Source organism: Rhinolophus ferrumequinum, chromosome 24 (assembly GCF_004115265.2).
Source record: "Rhinolophus ferrumequinum isolate MPI-CBG mRhiFer1 chromosome 24, mRhiFer1_v1.p, whole genome shotgun sequence".
Classification (NCBI taxonomy): Eukaryota; Metazoa; Chordata; class Mammalia; order Chiroptera; family Rhinolophidae; genus Rhinolophus; species Rhinolophus ferrumequinum.
The window spans coordinates 15,831,674-15,858,298 of record NC_046307.1 but is presented as its reverse complement, the minus strand read 5'-3'; the positions used below and the strand labels follow the sequence as shown (position 1 = coordinate 15,858,298).

The 26,625-nt window shown below is 41.1% G+C and overlaps 1 protein-coding gene across 2 annotated transcripts in view; it reads left to right on the top strand.

Annotated features, from left to right (window-relative positions):
- Window positions 1-26,625, top strand: part of DIAPH1 (diaphanous related formin 1) — an 86,977-nt gene that overhangs the window by 26,378 nt on the left and 33,974 nt on the right. For both annotated transcript variants that reach the window (XM_033096109.1, XM_033096110.1), the window contains 15 exons: window positions 262-363; window positions 510-640; window positions 837-923; window positions 1,755-1,818; window positions 2,945-3,084; window positions 4,331-4,439; window positions 4,896-5,006; window positions 5,178-5,296; window positions 5,933-6,049; window positions 6,656-6,771; window positions 7,292-7,356; window positions 8,038-8,217; window positions 9,047-9,817; window positions 10,660-10,774; window positions 11,265-11,273. In XM_033096109.1, the coding sequence (XP_032952000.1) occupies window positions 262-363; window positions 510-640; window positions 837-923; window positions 1,755-1,818; window positions 2,945-3,084; window positions 4,331-4,439; window positions 4,896-5,006; window positions 5,178-5,296; window positions 5,933-6,049; window positions 6,656-6,771; window positions 7,292-7,356; window positions 8,038-8,217; window positions 9,047-9,817; window positions 10,660-10,774; window positions 11,265-11,273 (2,236 nt within the window). The remainder of the gene's footprint in view (window positions 1-261; window positions 364-509; window positions 641-836; window positions 924-1,754; window positions 1,819-2,944; window positions 3,085-4,330; window positions 4,440-4,895; window positions 5,007-5,177; window positions 5,297-5,932; window positions 6,050-6,655; window positions 6,772-7,291; window positions 7,357-8,037; window positions 8,218-9,046; window positions 9,818-10,659; window positions 10,775-11,264; window positions 11,274-26,625) is intronic.

Sequence of the window (26,625 nt, the reverse complement as noted above, 5' to 3'; positions counted from 1 at the left end):
TAAATTTTCGTCTGTATTGAGTCCGTTTTTGTTAGGGAAAAAAGGTAAGTATGTGTGTGTATAAAAATGTCTATAAGGATTTATACTAAAATGTCAACCACATTTATTCCTGAGGAATTTTCATCATCTGTCATAGCCTAAATCTCTAGGAATTGGGAAACGTATTTATTCAGTGACCCAAGTATACAAAATATTAAACCCTGAAAACTTGTAAGGAATTCGAGGCGATTTTGATTTTTCCTTTTTTTCTGTCTCTGCTAGCTGGACATGAACCTGAATGAGGAGAAACAACAACCTTTGAGGGAGAAGGACATTATTATCAAGAGGGAGATGGTGTCGCAATACTTGCACACCTCCAAGGCTGTGAGTTCTGGGGCAGGTAGCGATGACATGGGAGACTGTGCCCTTCTCTTGGACCTGTTGGTTTTGCCAATTTCATAGACCATTTTCCCAGTCCAATTTATGACCGGGTCTAGGGTTTACTAATCTCTCTGTGTGCTCTTGTCTAGGGCATGAGCCAAAAGGAGAGCTCTCGGTCTGCCATGATGTACATTCAGGAGCTGAGGTCAGGCTTGCGGGATGTGCCTCTGCTCAGCTGCCTGGAGTCCCTTCGCGTCTCCCTCAACAACAACCCTGTCAGGTGAGGATTCTAAGGTGGTAACAGGAGTAAGAGCCCAAGGTTAGAGTTCATTGGTGGTGGGGATTGAAGATCAAAGGAGTCAGGGAAGCATGAGAATATTCTAGCTTGGGAGTCGAAGTTGGCAAGATAAACTTTGTTTTGGCGAAGAAGTATTTATTGATTTTATTTACCATTGCATTATCTCTGTCCCTTACAGTTGGGTGCAAACATTTGGTGCTGAGGGCCTGGCCTCCTTATTGGACATCCTTAAACGACTCCATGATGAGAAAGAGGAGACTCCTGGGTAAGGACTTCCAAGTTTTGACACTTTCCAGGTGGGAGGTAGCAGGGAACTTGGCTTTTTGCTCTAAAGGAGAAAATAGCAGTTAAGTATAAAGTTAAGGATGAGGAGAATATGCTGTTAGCTGAGAATGGGATTTATTATAGGGGTGACTAGAAGACGAATGATGCTTATAGATAAGGAAAGGGAGGAGGAACTTAAATTTCACAGTGAAGAACACATAAGGTATATACGTCTCCCAGCACAGGTTCTTATCTGGTCTGGAAATAGGGTCTGATTTAGACCAGAGCTCCCCTGTGATTTGGCCTGGATCTTACCTCATTTGGGAGTCTTATAATACACTTCATCAGTTAGGGACTAGCTTTATAAAGGTCTTCAGGGTTGGAACATTTCTGGGGATACCTTGGACTGTTAGCTACTTTGAAGCCAGCCTGACCCAAAGTGACTTCTCTACTTCCTGGGATCTTTCGAAAACACACACGTGTTTTCGAATGTATAGACTTCAAACCTTTGAGGTAGCAAGGCAAACAGTAATAGATGGGATGTTGTGCTGATAGAATTTAGCATTTTGGAACCTATAGAGAGGGAGTTAAAGGGAAGATTTTAATGTAATACTGAACTTGGATTTCGAGAGACCTTGAACCAAAGGTCTTCAGTGGGGATCCCTCTTCAGCTACCTGTTTTTGCCAGCACTCAGGGCAGAGTGCTATGTGCTGAAATTACTCCGCTACTAGATGGGGATGTTCCTGAGACCCTTGTTTGCGAGACTGAAAAGTCAAATGGGAGAGGGGTATAGAATAAAGGGACTTCACTGATTATGTCTTCTTCATGCAGAAGCTACGATAGCCGGAACAAGCATGAGATCATTCGCTGCTTGAAAGCTTTTATGAACAACAAGGTGAGATTTCTCCCATTTTCATTCCAACCTCCATCGTGACTCCTACTCTTTCTCTCGTATTGACAAACTCCAAAAAGGACCTAGGAATATGAGGTTCAAGACTTCTCGCTTTCCCTTTTAGTATCAAAACTTTTTGGTTGTCACATATACATGCTTCTGTAGACCTTTCTTCTCGGTTCTAATATCAGTTTCAGAGGATACGTTCAATTTTTTTCCTCTTTTTATACTTTCTTTTGCTAATTCTTGAATTTCCTAACTTATAGTTACTGTTTTTGAAAGGTTTATTACTTTAGTCTCTGCTTATTTGTTTGTTTTTGTTGTTGTTTGTTTTTTTGTCTCTTTAGTACTTAAACCTAGGGTACCCAAAATTATTTGTTCCTGAGTGCAAATCTGTCTTCCTAATTTTTTTATAATTAACCTATTCCATTGGATGGGTGGGGGGGGGCATTAAAAAGAAACATTAAAATCCAAGATTTTTGTTCTTGGAAGACAGAGAGTTCTGTTGAGTGTCTACTGGAAAATTGTTTTGCTCTGCTCATTTCTGTTTAGCTCTGTTGGGAAGAGTGTTCTATCCCTGTATTAATTTGTTAGGGCTGCTGTAACAAAGTACAACAAAATGGGTATCTTAAACAACACATTTATTGTCTCACAGTTCTAGAGACTATACTATAAGTCCAAGATCAAAGTGTTGGCAGGGTTGGTTGCTTCTGAGGGCTCTGAGGGCGGGGGTGTTTCGTGCCTCTCTCCCGGCGTCCTGTGGTTTGCTGGCAGTCCTGTGGTTGGCAGTCCTCATTTGGTAGATGCATCACCCCAGCTTCTGCCTTCCTGTTCACAATGGCGTTCTCCCTTTGTGCATGTCTAGGTCCACATTTGCCTTTTTCATAAGGACAACAGTCAGAGTAGATTAAGGGCCCACCTTACTCTAATAGGACCTTATTGTAAGAACTGATTATGGTTGCCGATGAGCCTGTGTCCAAATAAGGTCGCATTCTGAGGTACTGGGAGTTAGTACTTCAACACATGCATTTTGGAGGGAAATACCATTCAACCCATAATGACCCCTAAACTTATCCCGGATTAAACGCTGTCATCTTTAAGCCTCCCTTCTCTGTTCTTGTCCTACCAGTTTGGAATCAAGACCATGCTAGAGACAAAAGAAGGAATCCTGTTGCTGGTCAGAGCCATGGACCCTGCTGTTCCCAACATGATGATTGATGCGGCTAGGCTGCTTTCTGCTCTTTGTATCCTCCCCCAGCCCGAGGACATGTATGTGACTGCAATTGTTTCTCGTCTCCATTTCCTTTTTTACTATCTTCCCTAGTCTAGAGGAAAATTGAGTTGCTTGGGTGGCCACTTGGTCTTAAATATTTCTTCCTAAACGAGAACTCTGTGAATCTTAATATTTAAGAAAGATTATTAAGTGATGGGGGCTTCGGGGGGTTGTCCTGAGTGTACCACTGGTTGTCACAGGTGTAGCTGGATATATCCTAGATCTCCATTAATGTCTGTATTCTTTAGGGCAAAGGTTTCCTTTTCCTTTTTTTTTTTTAAATTCAGAAGCAACACATTATTTTTAAAATTCGAACAAGACAGAAGTATGTAAAGTAAGATTTAATAGCCTCATGCCTTTGTCAAATCCTGTTCAGCAGAGATAACCACTGTTAATGACTTGGTACAGTCTCATACATCTTTTTCTAGCACAAATATATGGCATTTCCTAGATTCTAAGATATCTTATGCCACTCCAAAAGATGGTATTCTAGAACTAAGGAAAGATGGCTTATGCCTATAAAACCAATCACATGTATAGGATAGATTTTTATTTTTGTGGAGGGGTTGGTTTAACAGAAGCTAAAACATACCGTTTATTCTTTCCAGCTTGTTTCTTTTTATTTAACAGTAGATCTTGGACATACTTTTATGTCAGTATTTTTTTAGATCTACGTTATTATCTTTAGTGGCTCCTTAGCATTCCATAGTATGCAGGCCTCATAATTTATTTAACAATTATCCCAGTGCTAGACATTTAGGTAGACTTTTTTTTTTTTTTTTAAAGCATATTATGGCTCTTGCTCTAGGTGATGAGAAGAAGTTTTACTATTACAAATGATGCCATAATGAGCAGCCTTATACATATATTCTTTCACATTTATGCATTTATGTTGGGAAGAGTTCTAGAAGTAGGCCACATATTACTTGCATTGAAAATTGGTATTATTAAATGCCCCTCCAAAAGTTTTACCAACTTACATTCTACAGAACAGGGGTCTTAATTTGGTATCCATAGACAGGATAGGCATGGGTTTTCAGGTACATTTCTCTAAAGACGTGTTCCATAGCTTTCAGCGGATTCTGGCCCCTGTTTGGGTGATGAGGAGAGTAATGTGAGAAATACGGAACGCTGATGCTGTTCTGTTTCCTAACTGATCTGTGCCACCGTATCATCTGCCTTTTGTGCATGTCTGTGTCAGAGCACCTGGGCAGTTCTCTCTCTTTCTTTTCTCCTGATCAGGAATGAAAGGGTTTTGGAGGCAATGACAGAAAGAGCTGAGATGGATGAGGTGGAACGTTTCCAGCCACTGTTGGATGGATTAAAAAGTGGGACCTCCATTGCACTCAAGGCATGTATATCCACTGAAACTGGGCCCAAGAATAGAATTCAAGATGGAAAGACCCAAATTCATTTGACCTCTTAATAGGACACATGGAGTGGTTTCCAACTATACTTTTTATATTTCGGGATTTGTTCTAACGGGAAAATGATTATCCTTCTCTCCAAGAAGGTAGAGGAAGAACTGTTTTCTTCATTATGAGGTGGGAAAAAGGCATGGTATCTATTTACGAGCTAGGAAAACCAAGGCCTAGAACAAAGTATACCATCAAAGCCTTGGAATTGTTTAGACCTTTGCTCTCCAGACCTGTGCTCAAACCAGGTCTTATGGCTCCAGCAGAAAGTCCTGGTAGTTTTGTACTGCATTTTCTAGGCTGTATTTTGGACCCCAGAATTCATGTAAAGAAAATGGAATCTTGGTCTCTAGGAGTAACACTGATACAGCTACTGACTTTTCTTATTTTAGGTGGGATGCATACAGCTGATCAATGCTCTCATCACACCAGCTGAAGAACTTGACTTCCGAGTTCATATCCGAAGTGAACTGATGCGCTTGGGGCTGCATCAAGTGCTGCAGGTGAGATGCAGCACTTCATTCAAAAGGCTGGGCTGATTCCTTCCTGCTCGTATAGGCCAGTCATCCCTGGGATAACTGGTTTGCAATTTAAAAACCAGGTCGAAACACTTGGGTTTCTAGCCAGCATAGGATACTTTGGGGTTCCCTGACTTCTCCTTTCGTCACTGACAGGACCTTCGGAAGATTGAAAATGAAGATATGAGAGTGCAGCTAGCTGTGTTTGATGAGCAAGGGGACGAAGATTCCTATGACCTTAAAGGACGGCTGGATGACATTCGAATGGAGATGGAATATCCTTTCACTGACTGGGTTCAGGACAGAGGGGACTTTCAGTCATAGATCCCTGTATGGAATGGTGTGGGAATGATGACTCAGCCTGCATGTCTTCTCAGTAAACAAGGCAGGTGTCTTTAGATTGCTGTTGGATTTATTTGCCTCAGCATGGACCAGATGAGTTAGGAAAGGTGATCTAAAGGTTGCTTAGCATGGGAGCAGCCCTCAAAATTAGTATAGACCTCCTAGAACATGATAGCTTAGTTTACTAAGATGCAGAGTTGGTTTTTAGAGAACATACATAAGTCAGGGAGTGGGGCTATAATTTGCTTTCTTGTGTGTGTTCCTGAGACTGACAGAGGGAGTAATTTGGTTACCTATTGATATTTGCCACAAGGCAATTATCTTTTAGTTTCTGTCTACTGATTGATCTTAAAGCCTAATACTAGGAATCCTCTATCTCTGTGTATGATACCACCCAACTTACTGGTCCTTTGGCTAAAGGAAGTTTACAGCGCTTAAAGTTTCAGGCAACATTTACAGGAAAAACAGCTGTTAGAATAGAAGAACATCTTGTTAGTTTTCCCAAGAGTTGGGCAAGCCACCTGTCAGGTTCTAAATATATGCTTTCCTTAGCCTCTTCTCCTTTCCACTGACTTCAGTGAAATCTTCCAGATTCTCTTAAACACAGTGAAGGATTCAAAGGCAGAGCCGCACTTCCTGTCCATCTTGCAGCACCTCCTCTTGGTCCGAAATGATTATGAGGCCAGGTAAATGGTATACCTGGTGGAAGTTTTAGATTTGAGCCTAAGTAGAAAGCACAAAATCCTTAAATCCAAAGATTGTCTGCAAAGGGAAAAAGAAAAGAATTAGGTTTCATTTTTAATCATAGACATAAAGGGAGTTGTCAGTTGTCCTTTTAATCCACGTAAAGCCATCTCTATGGAAGAGGTCAGAATGCAGAAGATGAAATACCCTTCCTTGTTCGGAGGGGGCTGGTAGGGTGGGATGAAGATGATAGCAGAGGGAGGTAGCAACTTAAAGTTTTTTCGTGTTGCTTGGAAGTAGAATTTTAGTGATAGTCCTGTCCATGACAGGAAGGCTCAAGCCTGGGATTTTAGATGGGAAAGGATTGGCACTAGGGCACACAGGGCAAGAAGCTTTGATTATCTGAAGTAGATGGGGTAGATGATGTGGAAGAGGGGGTTTCTTAGCATGGCAGCAATACTTCTGTTAATTTTATGAAAAGTCCTTTTCCAAACACTTTATCCTCAGGTTCCTCTGTTGTCAAAGTAGTTAACTTTTCTTGATCCTGAATACTTCTGAAAATTATATTGTGGTTTTCCTTTAATGATCCTGTTTTGTTTCCTCCACAGACCCCAGTACTATAAGTTGATTGAAGAATGTGTTTCTCAGATAGTTCTGCGCAAGAATGGGGCCGATCCTGATTTCAGGTGCCGGCACCTCCAGATTGACATTGAGACATTGATTGGTAAGTGCATTCTTCTATCTGGTTCCTTAAAGTATTGCTTCTACCTTTCATTTTGCATGTTTCTGTCAGTGAAAAGTTCAGAGGAAAATTTCTAGTTTCTAGGTATTTATCTTTCTTAGGTGTTAACCAACATCTATGCTAGGAATACACGGGCCTTTAGTTTCTTTCTACATAATCTGAAAATTTACCACTTCTCACACACTACCCCACCTTTTGAAGGGACTTCATTGGCTATTATCTGGGATTCCTGCTGGTCTCAGGGATTCAGAAGTGTGACTTCTAGGCATTCTCTGTGCCACGTAGAATGGTGGCCGTACTGCATAATAGGCACTCAGAACTAGTATGTTATTACATTGAACTTAACTGAAAGTTTCATTTCTTTGTCTAGTGCAGAACGTTAAGAAGGCTAATAAAATAAAGGTACCAAAGACTGCCCTTTCGTTTTACTGATGGGCTTAGGTAGTGAAATGGGAAGACAAGAGAATTGGGAACTTTACTTCCTGACTCTTCTTCTTTTCAGATCAAATGATTGATAAAACAAAGGTGGAGAAATCTGAAGGCAAAGCTACAGAGCTGGAAAAAAAGGTGTGTATGAGAAATAAAAAAAAATGGGATATATCTTTCTTTCTTTGTCTAACATTATGATTTTTCTGACATGTGAAACAGTTACCTGTGATATTTTGAAAGCATTCAGCACACAATAGCAGTTCCTAGGGAAACTTTCTGGTGTATGTTACCCAGGGGAAAACTGATACGGGTGTGACCGTGAACAGCTAGCTGGTAGGAGCTTGCATAGTTCTTGGGCCCCTGGGCAGGACAGGAAAGACAGATAACACTCATAATAGCGAGAGCACTCTTAGGTTTGCTTGACATCTCAGGCCTCTTATCCCTCAAAGCATAGGAACCTGGAATATGTCTGAATTCTCTTTTTTCTTTTCGATTGTTAAAGGCGCCTATTGTGGTTGATAGGTTTTGATCGTAGAGATTACCATGGCTCTTTTGGTTAAATGTCTTTCAAATCTTAGTTTTATTGTTTTTTTAATTATAACTCCAAAAATAGAGACTGTGGAAATGGTGCCTGGTTCCCCCCTCCTTTTAACCTTGATTCTCAGGTCAAAATCATGGTGCTCTTTTTGTCCAGGCATTCCCTGAGTCAGTGAGCTCTGTAGATCAAAGATTGGCACAAACAATAAATTATGGGGAATAACTCTGTATTTCTTGCTTAAATGGAGAGCTTACGGGGAGCCTAATTCCTTTCTCCTTTAGCTGGACTCAGAGTTAACAGCCCGACATGAGCTACAGGTGGAAATGAAAAAGATGGAAAGTGACTTTGAGCAGAAGCTCCGGGATCTTCAGGGAGAAAAGGACGTATTGGATTCTGAAAAGCAACAAATTGCCACAGAGAAACAGGACCTGGAAGCAGAGGTGTCTCAGCTCACAGGAGAGGTAACGTCTGAGCAGGGAAGGCAGTGACCTGTAACTGCTATCACCAGCCTCAGGATGAGCCTGTCTTAGAGCAGGAGTCATCTTATTCCTGGAGAGGGTTCAGTGATAACAGGTAATCTAGTTAGAGAGTGCATATTTAAAAAATCTTTCCTGTTGTTTGTTTTATTTTGGGGGTAAATAATACATAAGATGAAAAGTTTAAAAAATACGGGACAACATAAAAAATAAAATGAGTCACAGTACTACCCAGAAATAAAGGTAATAATCTTTTAATAAATTTAGGATTGGAAACTAAATAAACTGTTCTCATATTTGCTCTTTTTTTTTTTCCCCCCTAATTTAGTCATCTCTGGGCAGATTTATCCCCACATGCACTCTCTGCAGTTATAAATATTTAAATGATCTGTGATATCTGATAACTTGATCACCTAATGTTGTTATATCATTACCTGTATAGCACATGTATTAATTATATAACTAGAATATAATTATTCTAGTGAAATCATGATTTCATTCTAGTGAAAATCATATTAAGTAAATATGATTTACTTAATCTTTGCATTTTCTGATCAAAGGAAGAGTTTAACATAAAGGTTGAAGTTGCCTTTTGAAAAAGGCTGAACTAAGAACATGAAGACCTGGACTCTACTTTTGGCTTGCCATGAGATAGCTATGTGACTTTAGGCGAATCATTTCATGTCTGACTTATTCCACCCTCTTCATGTATAAAAGGAGAAGTTGGGATTAAGTAATTTCTTAGGTCCCTTCCAGCCCCAGTTGTCCCTGAAGTGGCGTGAGAAGTATACTCCCATTGATGTTGTTTCTCTAGGTGGCCAAACTGTCCAAGGAACTGGAAGATGCCAAGAAAGAAATGGCTTCTCTCTCTGCGGCAGTCACTGCTGCAGCCCCTTCCAGCAGTGCTACTGTTCCCCCTGCCCCTCCTTTACCTGGCGTCTCTGGCACTGTTATTCCAACCCCACCCGCAGTTGAAGAAGGAGGGGTTAGCATACCCTTCCCACCTCCCCTTCCAGGGGGTGGTACTATTCCTCCTCCACCACCTCCCCCTCCTTTACCTGGGGGTGTTTGCATCCCCCCACCCCCTCCTTTACCTGGGGGTGTTTGCATCCCTCCACCCCCTCCTTTACCTGGGGGTGCTGCCATCCCCCCACCCCCTCCTTTACCTGGGGGTGCTGCCATCCCCCCACCCCCTCCTTTACCTGGGGGTGCTGCCATTCCTCCACCTCCCCCTTTGCCTGGGGGTGCTGGAATCCCCCCACCTCCCCCTTTGCCTGGGGGTGCTGGAATCCCCCCACCTCCCCCTTTGCCTGGGGGTGCTGGAATCCCCCCACCTCCTCCTCCCTTGCCTGGAGGACCAGGAATGCCACCTCCCCCTCCCCCTCTTCCTGGTGGTCCTGGAATCCCCCCACCTCCTCCATTTCCGGGAGGCCCTGGCATTCCTCCACCCCCACCCGGAATGGGCATGCCTCCACCTCCCCCTTTTGGATTTGGAGTTCCTGCAGCCCCAGTTCTGCCACATGGATTAACCCCAAAGAAGCTTTATAAGCCAGAGGTGCAGCTCCGGAGGCCAAACTGGTCCAAGGTGAGAATTTCTGTCCATTTCTTCATTAGTACATCTTAAGAAACCATTTCACTTTCCTACTTTGTATTTTGGGCGTGGTTGGGTTTCCCTTTCTTGTGGCTCACATCTATCTGTCTTCAAGTGTCACTCATGCTTATGTATATTCAGCAGGTATTAGGCATCTCCTATATGCTAGACATCACTTTGCAGAGTTTTTTTGAGCCCTATATCCTCTGCTACACTTAAATGAGTCTTTTTGGCCTTTGAGGATATGAGTGCCAGGGTAACACACAGTTTGATAATAGTCATTTCATCAGTCTTCAAGGTACTGATAATGTTACTGACCTGAAGTCATGGATTTATGGGTACAGCCCCCCAACTCCATCTTCCAGTGAATGAGTTACACGTGATATGTTTGCATGGCACAGTGTTGTTCTCACTATGTGTTTGAGACACTATGATTCTGCATCAGAAACCAAGTTAAAACAAAGGAGTTTAGGGATTTGTTCATAAAATGAACACATTTGTCACAGATAGATAGATTGATGGGAAAATATATAATGTAGAACAAGGCAAGATGTGAAATAAAGCCATAATGCTTCTAAAACTAGAGCATTTGAGGTTAGAAGGAGGATGTGTAGCATAACTGAATCTCGTTCTTGAATAATCATCAGTAAACAACCTGTAAGCATCATCCGCTGACCCCACCAGGAAGAGCACAGCTGACTCTGGGTCTCAGGTCAATCTGACTCTAGCATGACACTGCTAATATCCACCAGCCACCTTGTGTATCTTAATCAGTTTTATTGGATGGAAAATACAGAACTCAGCTTTAACTCTTAACACCCTGCCCGTATCCACAGTTTGTTGCTGAGGACCTTTCCCAGGACTGCTTTTGGACAAAGGTGAAGGAAGACCGCTTTGAGAACAGTGAACTTTTCGCCAAACTTACCCACACCTTCTCTGCTCAGACCAAGAGTAAGTCCCTTCTTCTTTCATGCAAAGGGCCAGTGTAGGACTTAGCATATCCTTTAAATGGGTTTCCCATTCCTTTCCCTTCCCTGGGTGAGGGTTGAAGAGAGAGAGGGTTTCCTATTTGGAAGAAAATACGATGTTTTTGTATTCTGGGGATGCTTGTGTTTCCGTAAGAGAACGGCATGTAGGTTTTTTTTCCCCCCTGGTTTTTCTGCCTATAGGTATTTTATGTCTTAACTGGTGGAGATAGGAGATTAAGGTGACAGAGTTCAGTCTGAGCCCATTTTGATGATACTCTTGAACCGATTCTGGCATTGCCTTTAAGGTGCTATCTTCAGATCTACATACATAATTGCTAAGGGTTGGGCAGAGTCTTTAATAGGTCAGGTGGTTGAGCAACTGTCTACAGTAACAACTAACCATATGTGATTCCTTTTTTCCATTTCTTACCAATATCGGATGCTTTCTCCTTCCTGGCCCTTTGCTCCTGCAGCCTCAAAAGGTAAGAATAGAGAAGAGCCTTTTAGTTGGGTCTTTTGAATATTTGAGGGAAAAATGAAACATGTGAAGTAATTTCTCTTTAGAAAACTGAAATTAGAGATCAGGGAGTTGATTTCTCTTTTGCTAGGTTTTTTTTTTTTTTTTTTTTTTTTTTTTTTAAAGAGTACAGAAGGACCAGTAGCTGTGATGTTAACTGACAGGGAAGAAAAGTAAGTTTAAGTTGAAGCTAGGATACACTTACCCTTTCTTTGGATGGTGAGGGACAACTTAAGTAATAATACCATTACCTTACATTTGTGTGGGTTTTACAATTTTCAAAGTACTTTAACATAACATTACCCTATTGGACCTGCAAAGAAGCCTCATGAAATAGGCAGGATGTGTGTTATCTCCACTCTGTAAAATATATGAACTGAATAGTTAGGTAGCTTGCCCAAGGCTATATGATCAGATCCAGGAGTCTTGACTTCTGGTCTGTTTTTTCATATAAATTCTTTTCTCCTTCGCCTTCATATCTTTCCCTTTATTTTGGAAGAGCTGATCTATTTTGCCCTCTTCTTCGCTTCCTAATTCTTGTGGGTTTTGTTGTCCCTTAATATGCCTGGTGATCATTTTATATTTCCATCTTCTAGCTTTTTTTTGTTTATTTAGAGGTTTATTATGACCCTAGTGATGAAAATTAAGTGCAATTTTGGAGCATTCCCCCCCACCCCCCAACCCTTTACCCAGTAAAAGAGCATTTTTAAAGACATTCTTTTTTTCGTTAAGTGATCTGATGGGACCAGGCTACACTTGGTTCTAATAAGGAGCCTAACAGATTGCTAGGTGCCTTTGGTGGCCCTTAGTTACATGTGCGTATCTAGGAGTGCTCAGGCCTGTCCTGTTCCCTAGTGTTCAGCGCTAAGTGGCCTTTTCCTCTAAGAGGACTGTCCCCTTCTATATGAAAGTCCAGCTCAGGGAATTACTTCCACCCTCTTAGTTAAAAAGTGTTGGGTAAGGATCACTTGTACTACTCTAGTACATCAACAAAGAGTAGTTGACAATGAAAATCAAAGTCAAATGATTTGCTGATTGTAAATTCACAGAATCTATCCCTGTGTAAGTTCCGTTCTTGTGTCTGGGCTCTTAAGGCCACTGCAGATGTACACTGTCAGGGTCCCTCTTCTGTCCACATCCTTCTTTTATCCTTTGTATTACTATTGATTGTAGTGGGGTTTTATGCAGTTAAGTGGTTTTGCTGGGTGTTATATTCCCACTGTGAGTTGGTATATAGTATTTTAAAATACCCAAGCAAGACCTTATCTCATCTTTTTTATTTTCAACAGTGTAATCAAACTTGTTAATGCTCCTTCAGCTCTCAACTTCAAACCTAGAAACTACTTTCTATTCATTGAAGGTTTCTAACTTCCTTACGGCTTTGCTTTGACTTTTAAAAAATTTTTTTCTTAAATTATTCTTAGAAGTCTCTGTGTCTTAATCTGAAAAGAGTATGAATTTGTCAATTTAGTTTTAGTGGCAGTATTGATTTTCCTGTAGTAATCATCACTAGTAGATTCCTGTTACTTTGAAGAAAGAAATATCTAACTAGTCTTTATTTTATTCTATTCCTTAAATATCTTTACTTTTAGTTAGAATTTTCAGGTTTTAAATTGGCGCACTGTCTTAATTTCCCAGTCTTTTCGTTAGGAAGTGCTACAGAAGGTGTTCTCAAAAATTATTAAATCACGAGCAGTTTTCCAGGCATAATAAATCTAAATTGATTATTTTAAGAAATTCCTGGAAGGTTTTTTTTCCCCGTCAACTGTAGTCGTAAGTACTTAACAACTGTTTACCCAACTCTAAGTTCCCTGTGACACCCAGATGCAACACGGCCCTCCTGTGTCTTGTCAACCATGCCTCAGCTATAATTTTTCAATAATTTTTCCCCAAGGAACAAAAAGTTCCCCCTTGAAAAAATTATTTCTTCTTGGGATTTTCGGTGCTTTATTGACTTCAGTGTTGTCTTGTTTTTTTCTTCTGCATTTTCTTACTTTCTTTCCCTTTGAGTTACTCTGTAAATCTATGGTGATGTGAATCTATGGTGATATTTGAAGGGGCTTGTTTTAAGGTGTGTTTCTTGGACAAAACAATTACTTTGATAGCGAATGCATGGGCATCAAGTAGCAGCTAGAAGTGTTGCATGTGGACCCAGTGCCACATATACTGAGTTTGGGGTACCTAGCTTGTCCTTTCTTTCCTGATGCACCTTCGATGCTCCCTCTCTGGGTGCTCAGGCTGGCATACTCAATATAGACTGTTCCCAAGTGGCCTCCTTCCTCACAACATGCCCCCAAAATAACACTTTAGTAAAAAAGACTCTGGGCTTCTTAGAGTTTAGGTTTTTATCAGGTAAGGAATTTCAAGCTCTAGAAATTTCAGAGGTGAGGACTCAGGGGACCCAGATCTCACCAGTATGAAAGCAAGGTTTGCTTTGCTTCTGGTGCTTTCAGTATGTCTCGTATGACATTTCAGAACTTTCCCCCTTAATTTTGTTTTCAATTTGGTAACCACTTTCAGTTACCAAGTCTCTCATTCATAGTCTTAATATTGATATATTTTTTTTTTTATCGGCTTTATTTAGTGATTCATGATTTGGGCAGCATCACATCTAGCAACTAGAAGGGCAGGCTCCCCTATTGATGATATAATTAAATGATAATACTCATTACTACTCTGTAAATATTCCATCTTCCAAATGAAAAAAATTGAGGCATGGGTTAAAAACATTTTCAAGGCCATTTAGTAAGTGCCAAGAGCCAAGGTTCACACTCTAGACTATGTGATTCCACAGTGCTTGCTCTAGCTCTCTGCTTCTCAGAAGTGTATGTGCTTGCACTAAGAGCTTCTGAAAGCGTAAATCCGGACAAGCTGGAAGAAGGGGATATGCTGGCTCCCGCAGCCACTTCATTCATTCAGGCACAAAGGTCCTTGAATTGGGAGTGACTCTTAGGAGTATAAAAAAGGAACAACATTAAGTTAGGGAAAGTAAGTCTCTAGAAAAGTAAGATACTGGATATTTAGGGTTGAAGAAAAGGAGCCACGTTCTGATTACAGTATATTCAACTGTAGCAAAACGAGTCCAGTTGGAGAAATAAGACGTGCTTATCTAGTTCTCATAGAAGTCCTGCTAAGAAGATTTCAGCCCACTAGTTGCCAGTCTTGATGAGGAAGTTATTTGTACACTAGGTTTTCATAATATTGCCTTATTTCCTCTCTCACTTGCTAAACACAACTCTGCTGTTTGTTAAACATGGCTGTATCCCCTTGTATTTTTTTGCTGTCTGAAAGCTCCCATATACCTACTGGTTCCACCAAGAATGGACAGTTAAGAAAGCATCCACCTCACGCTTCACGTGCCTGCAATAGTCAAAGGTCTCCAGCCATTGCTTCTCTAAGGTTCAAGAAGATGTGTGCCTTTTTCTAAGATAAATGCTAAGAGAGAGGAACGGTCCTCAAATTTATACTACAGGTTCTCTTACACATTTTTCTCTCTCAGGGATTACTCTCTTGTTTCTGAACTCTTGACTTCCTATAAGTCAGGAATTTACTTAATCAATTTATTGGTTGCCAAGAGATTATTTTGCGTTCAGATTTGATAGGCAGTGCTATAAAACATCTAGTCCTTTTTCACTTTCTCACTTTCAGTGTGGTGATCGCTAAGAAGTCTTTTATAATGGTCTCTTTGTTGCCTGTGCTTCTTGAATTCCTTGGGAACATGTTCAGTGTTAATTTTTTTTATCTTCTCCTAGGGAGCTTTTCATCTCTGGTGGCCTCAGGTCATTATCTGTATGTACAAGATAACTAGTTTTCTTTCTGCTTTCCCTCTAACTCTTACTCTGTTTTGTTGATAGGATCCCATTAAAAATATTACCTTTTGAAAAATAGTGCGGTAAGAGGTAATTGCTATTCTAAGTACAGTGGTGTTTTTTCCTTTTTAGGTTTATTTCTTCCTTCCAAAAACCTTTTGGTCCTGTAAGATCCACCAGCTAAGCCCCCTTAGTTGGTGTGCAGTGGACAATATGTAGCACTAGATCGTCTCAGAACTTTCATGGTTCTGGCTTCAACAGGACCCGGTGGGGGGAAAGCAATCCCCATCTTTCCCAAAGGGGATTCAAGGGTCTTTTTCCTTTTCCCTGTGATCCTCTTCTGTCCACTAGGTGGCACTCACCCAGTCGGATCTTGATCCGGAAATGTCCTAGTGAATCTTTACAGCTTATGCAACTTGAAACTCTAGAAACAAGATTTTTAAAGAGTTCAACATGCTCCACCTTACTCAGGGAGTCTTTTGGCAGAAAGATGCTGTTCCATCAGTTTCTTTCTCCTCTTAAGTGTGTGGAATTAGGACCAGAGGTGCTGTGCGAGTGAACATTTGTTGAAATTGTTGTCTTTTATTTACTAACTTCTCTTGGGTTTTGAATAGGGTCAGATTGTTAGCACAAAGAAGTTGCGAGGTTCCGTAATAACAGGTAGTACTCCTTGTGATGTAAAAACGTAAATCTATCCCTATCATGTGGGGTTACGAGGAGTCCTGCACATGGAGTAAGTACCACACCTCTGGGATGTGATCGCTCCATCATCAGTGGTGTATAAAAAAGAACCTAAACTACCCCTTCACATACACCTTTATGTTCCCAACCTTGCCATCATTATTTGCCTTGAATCCACGGGATCTAATATTATGCCATTTATCTTGTTTTATGTCACTTACCACAGGAGGCCCAGACTCCCAGGTCATCCTCATCTCCAATACTCAAATCCCCATAAGGTTCTGTGTATCTCCTATTCTGTCTCCTCCTGCCATCTGACCTGAACTCTTGAAACCTGTCCACTGTGCCTCTGGAATTCATGATCCATCATTAGCAAAATCTCCTGTTATCAACTTCACCTTGTTGCTCTAACAGAGACCTGGCTTTCCCTCAACACTACTTTCCCTCTTTCCTTCTCATGTGGTGGTGGTTTATTTTCATAAACCTCACCCCAGTGGACCTGGAGATGGTGTAGATGTCCTCATGGTTCTTCATTGCCACTTTCAGATCATTCCACCTCTCTCTTTCCTAAAAACCCAATTTGGAATCTCATGACATCAAATTATATCATCCACTTCCCCTTTTTGTGCTATCATCTACTAACACCCCAAGTTAACTTCTTCTTATCTCTCAACCAGTTTAGCTCCTGGCCATTCTCTGCAGTACTCCAGTACTGCCTCTGTCTTAATTCTCAGCAGTTTTTATACAAAAAGATCATGATCCTACCAATTTTCTGACTTCACAGTCCTTAAAATATCCTTTTCCGGGGATCTTGTCCTCTCCCCTACCTCACCTCTTCTGTTCTATGGTCCAGAACCAGTAACTGCAGCCCTTCCACATCTCAGCTTCATACCACCCACATTCTTTCACCTCACTCTTCGGTACTCTGACCCCAGCAATCCTCCAGTTAGGGGTTAACTGTGATGACTTCCCCCATGATGACTGTATTCTCCTCCTCAGCTAAAATTCCATGGTTAATCATTATAATAATCACTCCCTTGTTTTGTTTTGTTTTGTTTCCTTCTATTACCTCTCTCTCTCATTTCAGCATACTTGATTGGCCAGACCACGATCTGGGTTAATTCCATCTCTCTATCCATCCTGCAACTGCAGCTGTGCAAGTGAACATGGTTAGAGAAAAGCCTACAACCGGCCCTCCTGGTTCCCTTTCTTCACTTGGCTTTCAGGACAGCAGGCGCTCTTACTCTTTCTCCTACCTCACTGGCATTCCTTCTCCTGGCTCTCCTCTGCGCAGTTTGCAGTGGTACTGGGCCCTTGATGCTGCCAGGCAATCAGATGTTAAATTCTAGTCCATTCCATTTACTACTTTCCTAAATGATTATTTCATACCTTTTCTTTCCTCCAAAGCCCAACACCTCCCTCATCTTCATTCTCAGTTGAAGATGTTTTCTTTTTGTTTCACTGAGAAAACTGAAACGATCAGAAGAGGAACTTCCATAGATTTCCACCATCACTTTTACCACACTCGGTGCCTTCTTGGTTTCCCTGGTCTTGTCTAAAGCCGGTTCCCAGGTTAAGGCGATATCCTCATTTCAACAAATGTATAGAATACACTGAAAATATAAAATAAAAAAATCTCCCTCGTTCCCCCCAGAGTGACTGTGGTTCATCATACCTTTAATAGGCATATGTTATTCTAATAAAGGAATGGGTAAGATCCTTTTCTCTTTTAATTCAAGTGAGAAAATGTAGGAAATTTTCAAATAGAACCTTACTGGAAATTAAGGCCAGTGGAATTAAAAGATAAAATTACAGAAATACCAAGGTATACACATATTTTTCATGTAATCTGTGTGATCCCATATGGTATATATACTGTTCTGCATTTTGCTTAACATGTTTCAGCATCTCTTGATATCACTAAATGGGTAGTTGTATTCTAAGAAATAATACAGTTTTATACAGCTGATCCCTTACTGAAAATTTGTTGCCAGTTTTTTATATTGTAAGCAGTGCTGCAGGAAACATCATTTCATACTTGTGTTTCTGCAAAATTTTTAAAATAAAACTTTGAGGCTTAAATTGTGAGGTATAGGATTGCACCAATTTACATTTCCACCAAAAATAAATTATTTATCATAATGTCTGATAGGGGAAAAGTGGTACTTTGTTTTAATCTGAACACTAATGAGATTGCACCAGAGATTTTCCTTCATGCCTTGATTCTTTCCTCATCCGTAAAATGAGATAGATGAACCTAAAGATACCTTTCAGTTTTAAACTTCTGGTTCTGTTATTACAGATTTTTTCTTCTTTTTTCTTGCATAAATTGTCTTCGATATTATCTGTCATCTCAAATTCTTTTGATAGCTGTCTAAAAAGTTGTGTTGTTTTTGTTTGTTCTGGCGTGAGTTTCATTCTCGTTTTTCCATGTACTGGTGGAGATTTAAGGAAGGGTGTCATCAGATAAAGATAATTAAACTTTAATTCCCTCTAAACTGGAGGAATTTGATATATCTGCAGTGTGCTCTTTCTCCTTTTCGCCACCAGATGGCACATGGATCTCTTCTATTTTAGATGTGTCATTGTTACGTCTGTGAGTGACGCAGTTAGTGATGCAGTCACGTTAGAGAGAGGCAACCTCTGTTGTTCTCACAGACAAACTGCTTGGTGTGCTGCCCTCTAGCGGTCCGGAAATTCACTTGGAGGACTTGCTCTTTTACTAAAGGATCTTGTTTTGTCACAGCTGAAATTTTTTTTTCCGTTTGCTGAATTTATTTAAACAAATCAATTTAGAAGTATCATAGAATTAAACAAAACTTCTGACATGGAAACATACTGCCATGTTTCTGAAACAGACGTTAACACCTGGTAAGAATTAATGTCCGTTAATAAAGGCCAGTCTTCAGCAAAACTAAAACCATTTTGCTTCTTTATAATAGGAGCAATAGGGGTCCAGAGGCTGGAAAATGTTTTCATTTTTGTTTTAGTCTGATAGCTTTATGAAAGCAGAGCCTTCCTTTCAGAGTGTTTAAATAGAGGATTGTATTTTACCAGCTTGGTAGTTTATTATAAATATATTTGTAACCCCATTATAGACACATTCATAATCCCCTCTCTGTCTCACTTCCTGTGGAATAGCTACTCCCAGCTCATAACAGAACTACCTGCTGATTATCTACTGATACTTCCCCAGAGATACTAGACTGAGTTTATTTCCTTCAGGGGATTCCCCTGGCCTGCTTTGGGTAGAATCTGCTGGTACAGAAAGAAATTTACAGTCAACATTTCTATGTCATGTGTCGATTCCTGATTATCCCAAGATAATCTCAGTTTTAGAACCTCTTTCTAGCTATTCAAACTTGAGTGTGCCTGTATTACTATTCTAGACATACATAGATTGAAACAGTATCTTTTAAACCCAAGATACCATCCACCAATACCTGCGGATTCCAGATTTGATTTGTCTGACAAAAATGTCCTTTTAAATGGCATTGCTTGAGATTTAAACCATCTCGTAGGGGATCATTATTGCCTGAATTTCTGTCATCTTGGTGCAGTTGGTCCCTAGACTTAAGTGTCCGTTTCTACCAGTAACTCCCAATCTTCAGTGTGGAGAAGGATTACGTGAGGAGCTTGTTAAAGGTCCAAAGAGTCCAAGTCACAAAGGCTATAGAAACAGAGTAGGTATTGTATAAGTATCTTTGTTTTCATGGAGGTCATACAGGATCACTCAGGAAATAATTTAACATTGTGTATTGACTGCTAACATTTTGGAAGCTCAACTTCAGAGGCACTTGTTTCTGCAAAATTCTTTTTTTTTGCCATCTTCCCATCAAGGTCTTGATAGGCATCTTAGAAGGATGTTGTGAAGAAGTTCTCTGGAGTCAGGTCGCTGGGAACCACTTAGAGACTGACTAGGCTGGAGAGAATATTCAGAAGGCAGATGATGAGAGGTCTCTCAGGCTTGTACCACGAAGGTGGAGTTGGTGAGAAACTGGAGGAGGTCCAGAACACGATAGAGTGTTGCAGCTATGCAGACATAACTCTTGTTCAAGTTGGTTATTCCCTCAGCATGGCGACCTAGAGTTGGTAGGGATCAGAGATGGGATTAGGAGGAGGAAGGGGATCTCCAGGAAAGTTCAGAGCAGAGCTCGGCTTTGGGATAAGCAGAAAAGTGACCCAGTGCTCCTCGGCTACCTGCCAGAGCCCAAACTGCTGCCTCGAGGAAAAAGCACTGTTCTGAGGAGCACTTACACTCTTTGGTGTTGTTGGATCGGAACTTTTCTGCTGATAGGGGACTAATTTCCTTTCAAACATGAAGTAGTAGACTTGTTTTCAAGGAGTATTAAGGGTATCTCTATCACACAATGTTTCCTCTGGAGTTTTTCTTTCTGCTTCTCTATTATCTGTTTTTCTTGCAAAGGTAAATAGGAAGTTCAGGAGTCAAGATGGTTTAAAAAGTCTGTTTCCCACCCTTGTATGCATCCGTCATCCTTCCCCCTCCTCTCCCCTCTAGAGGTAACCATTTTTATTAATTTCTTGCTTATCAGTGTTTTTTTTAAAATGCAATTATAAGCAAATACCAATACAGATTCTTCTCCCTCTCTCCCTTTATCAAAAGGTAACATACTATATTACACTGTTCTACACCTCCTGTATCCTGAAGATTTATCATATCAGTACATAGAGATCTTCCTCATTTAAAAAAAAATGCTACATTTTCAATAAGCATGCATTACTTTTATAGTGAACACTAGGATAAAACAAAAATGTAGTAATCAAGTAATCTCCTTTTCTGAAACAGTAGCTGCAATAACCCATTTGATCTGACTGCATCTTAGCAAGCACATGTGTCCTTTTGTTCTATTTTCCCTGCATACTATACTCTTTTATGTCATGACTGAATAGTCAGTTAACCACAACAACTCTATAAAAATTAGAGCCTTTCAGCCATTGGGTATGGGGAAGAGACACTTGAAAAGTTCTGCTAAGAGGACTTCCAGATCTCTAGCTATAGTTCACTGGAGCATTCTACTCTGGAGCAGGAGCAGAGTTTTGTATTACTAGCATAGGGATGCTCCATAAAGCAGTATGGTCTTCAAAGGAAAAGGATGACCCACCTCATTTTCTTTTGCTTCCTTCTCAGTTTTTGTTCTGGAGGTAATCGCTCTAGAACTTAGTACCTGGTAACTGTCCTATTGCCTTTGGAGCGACATAGAAGAATGCTCATGATACAATGTTAAGACGGGAAAAGCAGGAAACAATTATGTATAACCTTACTGCAATTGTGTTTTACAAAAAAAAAAAAATGCAGAAGTAAAAGATTGGAAGGTTATATTACCAGAAAACTAACAGATTTTGTTAGGATGCTAGATTTTTTTTTTCCTTCAATTTTTCTATAATGTGGTCATCTTATTTTTATGATGAGAAGGACCAAAGGGTTAAGAAAAATTTGCCAGGGTCCAGAATGGTTGAAAAGGGGATTTCTAAAAGTACTTGGACCTGACAAATTAATGTCTGCAGAGCAGATGCTAATATTCAGTTCTACAAAGCAGGTGACAGCATCTTTTACTTCACTCTCCGTAATGATCCTAGCCTGTTGAAAAATCAGATGCCAACTGAAAAAGCTATTTGTTCTTCTCTCACCTCCCTTGGGTCAGGGAACCCCTGTCGTAGAACAGAAGGGCATTGGTAACCCCATGTATGCAATCATTCTTCCCTTCAGATCTACAGTAATCCCAACTCTGTTCTTAGAGTCAGTGACTTTTTTCTTTTGTATCTATTTGATTAGAAGTGTGTGTGTGTGTGTAAAATTTCCTCTTGGCAAGAAAAACTACTAAAATCCTTCCCCCCAAAAATGTCCCCCTTTTCCTAGTGTGCTTGTTTCTAGTGTGCTTGCATTTTTCTTTTCAGCCACGGGGTGTGCGCAGTTGAGCTATTTTGGCTCAGGTTCCAGATTGTGAGGTCAGAGACTAGGGATTGGAGGAGAACATCAGGTGACTTTCTGTAACAGTGACGATGGCCCTGCCCTGGTCCCCACCCTTTCTCCCCCCTCTTTTGCCACCCTTTCCTGGCTTCTACCTCAGGAACAAAGAAGGGAAAAAAACAGGATGACGAAAACCAGCAGCTGCGTCTGCAGACTCAAGCTGGGGGCTGGGTGTTTATTCCATCTGTTCTCTTTGTTACGCTTACACTGTTACATGCCCCCAACCCCCAATACCCTGAATGAAATGGAGGGTGTTTCTAGGACCCTTTGTTACAGAGAATGGCTTAGAAATCTGCAGTTTATTCAGTATTTAGGTGTGTGTGGATGAGACAGAACAGATTAAAACTGCTTCAAGCACCTAGAGAAAGATGAAGGAATTTTGCCTTCTCATTCTGTCTTATTTAAGAATACCTATTTAATGGCAGAGACTGTGATAGGGGGTTATCACCGATTATTTCTAATTATTAAAACAATGCTGTCTAATAGGTATTATCTTCATTTACAACTGAGAAATATGAAGTACGGAATTGGTATGTCCTTTGCTTACTAAGGTCTCATAACAAGTAAATAGCAAGCCAGAATTGGACCCCAGATCTGTTGGGCCCAAAATCCAGCACTTAGTGAAAGGGGGTGACAAGAAGGCAGGCATAGAAACCTGAGGTGCCTGCTTCTAAGCACTGTCATGGCTTGGTTCCAGTATGCTTTCCTTTTCACCAGTAACCAGTGTCCTGATTTCTTCAAAAAATAGATCTCAAGGTAAAAAAATGAGATCAAGGAGAATACATATAGATTAAGAGAGAATGTGAAAATATGTCAGCCAGTTGCAGTGCGTGGACTTTATTTAGATCCTGATCCATTTTTCAGAAAGGAAAAGGCTTTATTCCTAGTACCTTTTTTTTTTTTTTTTTTTACAGGACTTTATTGGGGAACAGTGTGTACTTCCAGGACTTTTTTCCAAGTCAAGTTGTTGTCCTTTCAGTCTTGGTTGTGGAGGGTGCCATTTAGCTTCAAGTTGTCCTTTTCAGTCTTAGTTGTGGAGGGCGCAGCTCATCTCCAGGTCCAGTTGCCGTTGCTAGTTGCAGGGGGCGCAGCCCACCATCCCTTGCGGGAGTTGAACCGGCAACCTTGTGGTTGAGAGGATGCTCTCCAACCAACTGAGCCACCGGGAAGCTCAGCAGCAGCTCAGCTCAAGGTGCCGTGTTCAATTTTAGTTGCAGGGGGCAGAGCCCACCATCCCTCGTGGGAGTCGAGGAATTAAACTGGCAACCTTGTGGTTGAGAGCCCACTGGCCCATGTGGGAATCAAACCAGCATCCTTCGGAGTTAGGAGCATGGAGCTCTAACCGCATGAGCCACCCGGCTGGCCCCCCTAGTACCTTTTTATGATGCCTTTTGTCCTGCCCTCTAGCCTTACAGTTCCTTTGAATAAACCTGTCCTACCCATTTGCTGACTTGCTCGGGGCAGTACCTGTCCTTCTAGTCCTTACCCACCCTGGTCTCTGAAGCTCATCTCTTCCTTAGCACTCCCTTATTGAGTCAGCTTCCTGGGTGTGCTGGGAAAGTGACTGTGAGCAGCTTAGTGATGATCTTCTCATGACCCATGCTGTGTGAAGTGCCCAGGTTGCTAATACTACTTTTCTGCCACCCTGGCAGCCAGCCTCCCATTTGCCCCCTTCTTCCTAACTCTCAGCACTTTGTTCTTGTCACTTTGGAATTCTAGCTGGCTTTGTTCTTGTCCTTCAGGTTTATCCATTTCTGCCAGTTTCTGCACCCTTCTCACAGCTTGCACATCATGATGGTCTAATTCTGTGGGATTTAGCAGATGGGTATTTGTTTTGGCCAAGAGGCCAGTGGTGGGAATCTGGTTACCTTTGGGCAGGAATAACAGCTGTTCGTTTGCATGCTATTTATCCCTCTTGTGATGCATACTTACGAATGGCTTTGAGGTGCTGAATTTTTCTCTCATGTGTATTACAGCTATGAGGAACATAAAGTAGAAATTCTCCACGTGGGCACCTTCCTATAGTAGCTCATGACAGGACCCTCTGCCAGAGTCAGAGAGCTTGTGTAGGGCTTCATCACTATCGCTTATTGGCTGCGCATGGCCTTCGTGATTCCACAGCTGTTACCCTCACAGAAAGTTTGTGGTTATTTCCTGGGGATCATAGTGTTCTAATCATTCAAATATGCTAGGAAGATCTAGGACTCTTCTTCCACAAAGACCCTGTTTCTTTAGCAAGAACTATAGTAGTACCAGAGTCTACTTTTTAAAAACACTTCCTATTTTAATTCTGTGCTCATATGTGTTGTATGCAATTATCTCACTTTCTGGACCTTTTGCTGCTTCACTTAAGTAGCGGAAACCACTGGTGACTTGGACCCATAGAATTTTCAACGTGTTTCTTTTTCCGCCTTTTTCATGAGTTCTCTTTTAGTCATAAGGCACTTGGCTTACTCAAGGGAGATGTAACATAAGATTATGCAGGGTGTTGCCTGCAGAATAGGGACAAATTGTTGCTGCAGGCTTCATCTTGGGCAGAGCAAGTGCTATGTGACCCTGAGTAAGTAAGTGAGAATTAAGGTTAGGTGGAGTTGCTTTGTAGCTCAGCCTGAATCTTTCAGCCCTGCAGATGTAACTGACCTTAGATACCAAGGTCCTTTTTCCTACCCTACTTACTCACTCCCACCTGCAATTCTTTAAGAACTTAGTTTCCAGGATGTCAGGCAACTCTCCCACGCCTCCATTTCCTGTTTGTGGTCTTCACTGAGAGAAGCCTGCTACAGGAATTCCTGGGGAAGTGATGGGTATAGCTGTGGGACTCCAGGCTGTTAGCTCATTACTGCAGTTGGGGTATACTGTGCTAAGAAGGACCTCCTTTCCATTTTGTGGACCCTTAGAAACTGTTACTAATCATACCCAAGCAATAACTGGGACTCAGGCCTCTGAATTGTGCTTTGACTCTTTTCTGTCTTTACAGACTGAAAATTATTTTTCCTTCTTGTGCCTCAATTTCTGTTCTCTGATTTTAGAATTCAACATATAGGTATCAAGATTCATGACAAAATTAGCTTGGACTCTAGAATTGATTCTTTTGACCTGTTCAAAAATAGTGAAGAAAGAAAACGAGGGTCTCTCTGTTGGACAGCAGGGGGTGCCCTTTCCCTTTGCTTTATTGCCTGGCACTCCCTGCTGCATTCAGCCATTTTAGACAGATTGTTTTTGCTCCCAGCTAACTCCATTTTGTGTTTATGACGCAGGAAAAAAAGAGTGCAGCAAAGGAGGGGCCTGAGTGGGAGAGGGAGGGAGACGGGCTGAGGCTGGGCCGCAGACTCCTGTACTCAGCACTGATTCACCAGGGACTTACCTTGCTGCAGGCTGCCTGCATTCTGAGCAGTCAATGCAGCCAGTCCCTGCCAGCTGAGCAAAGAACAAAGTGGCGACTCGCTACTGGACACCTACGCACAGGGACAGGGTACTGATTTCTGAGACAGCAGGCAGGGCATCCCCTCTGCCTCATAGAGAGTCTAAACCTGGGTTTAGGTGGTTTTTATTAGAGATGCTTAGGGTGGGATTCTCAATTATAGGCTCAGCAAAGAAGAAAAGGCCTTTTCACTCAGTTGTCTGAGAAGAGTTAGATGGCTAATGACTCCGAGGAAACAATCTAACTTTAAAAAATGTTTTTATTTTTGAAAATGTAAAACACACACATACGCATGTATATGCAATAGATACACACACACACACATATAGAATAGTATAGAGAACAGTATGAATATCTGTCTCCATCAACCAGTTTAAAAACAGAACTCATAGCCAGTCTTCTTGTTTCATCTACCTGCATCAGCCCCCTCGCCACCCCAGTCATTTTAAAGTATGTCATAGTCATGTCTTTTAATCCTTATGTAGTTCAGAATGTATATCCAAAAGCAAGGACTTTTTTTAAAAAAAAAAAAAGAATTACCATTGTCACATCAAAAAATTTCTTTAATTTCATTAGATATCCAGTGTTTGTTTCTCAAATTATATCATAGTAGTTTTTTGTGGGTTTTTTTTACGTAGTTTGTTTATCTGAATCAGAACCAGATAAATCCTATACATTGTAGTTGGTTGGTGTCTCTGTGTTTCCCTCTCCAGCTTGTACTGTCTCTTATTTTTTTATCTTGCAATTTATTTATAGACTAAATTTCTTAAGGAAATAAGGAAGGGTCTGTCAGGTTAGGACTGAGAAGATATAGAACCAGACTTCTCTTCCTCATAGAGCAAAGCCTCCCGTGTTGAGTATTTCCCCAGAGGTGAGGTGATGGGAGACGAAGGGAGAAAGGGCTGGAGTCTCTTACTAGGAGAGTGGCTTGTTTTTCCTAACATGATAGCCTGTTACCCAAGGTCTTTAGAAAAGTGTGCAGATTGCTTTCAACAGAGAACATGGTAGAAGTGGATCGTGCTCTTTCCTAGGAATTAAAGGAGAGCTTTTAAGCTTTGGGATACCAGATTTACCCGCCGTATAATAGCTGCATCCCTAGAGTGATTCCAGATCTTCAGCTTTATCTCCAAACCACTGTATTTTTGCTTCATTGGCAGGCAGCTTTTCTCGCTGATCAGACCTAATGAGTTAGCAGCACTTCATAGGCTGTTTTACAGAAAGAAATAGTATAATGTTGGGGGTGGGAATGTTGGAAAATTCTTTCGTGGCTTCAACATTGTAACATCCCCACTCTTCTCCATTACGTTTTTGGAGATTACCCCTGAGACTGACTGAGATGCAGATGATGAGATGAAAGCTCTTACTTGATACTCATTCTCCCCCTTCTGAAATGGGTCAGTGACTCTGACTTTCAGCA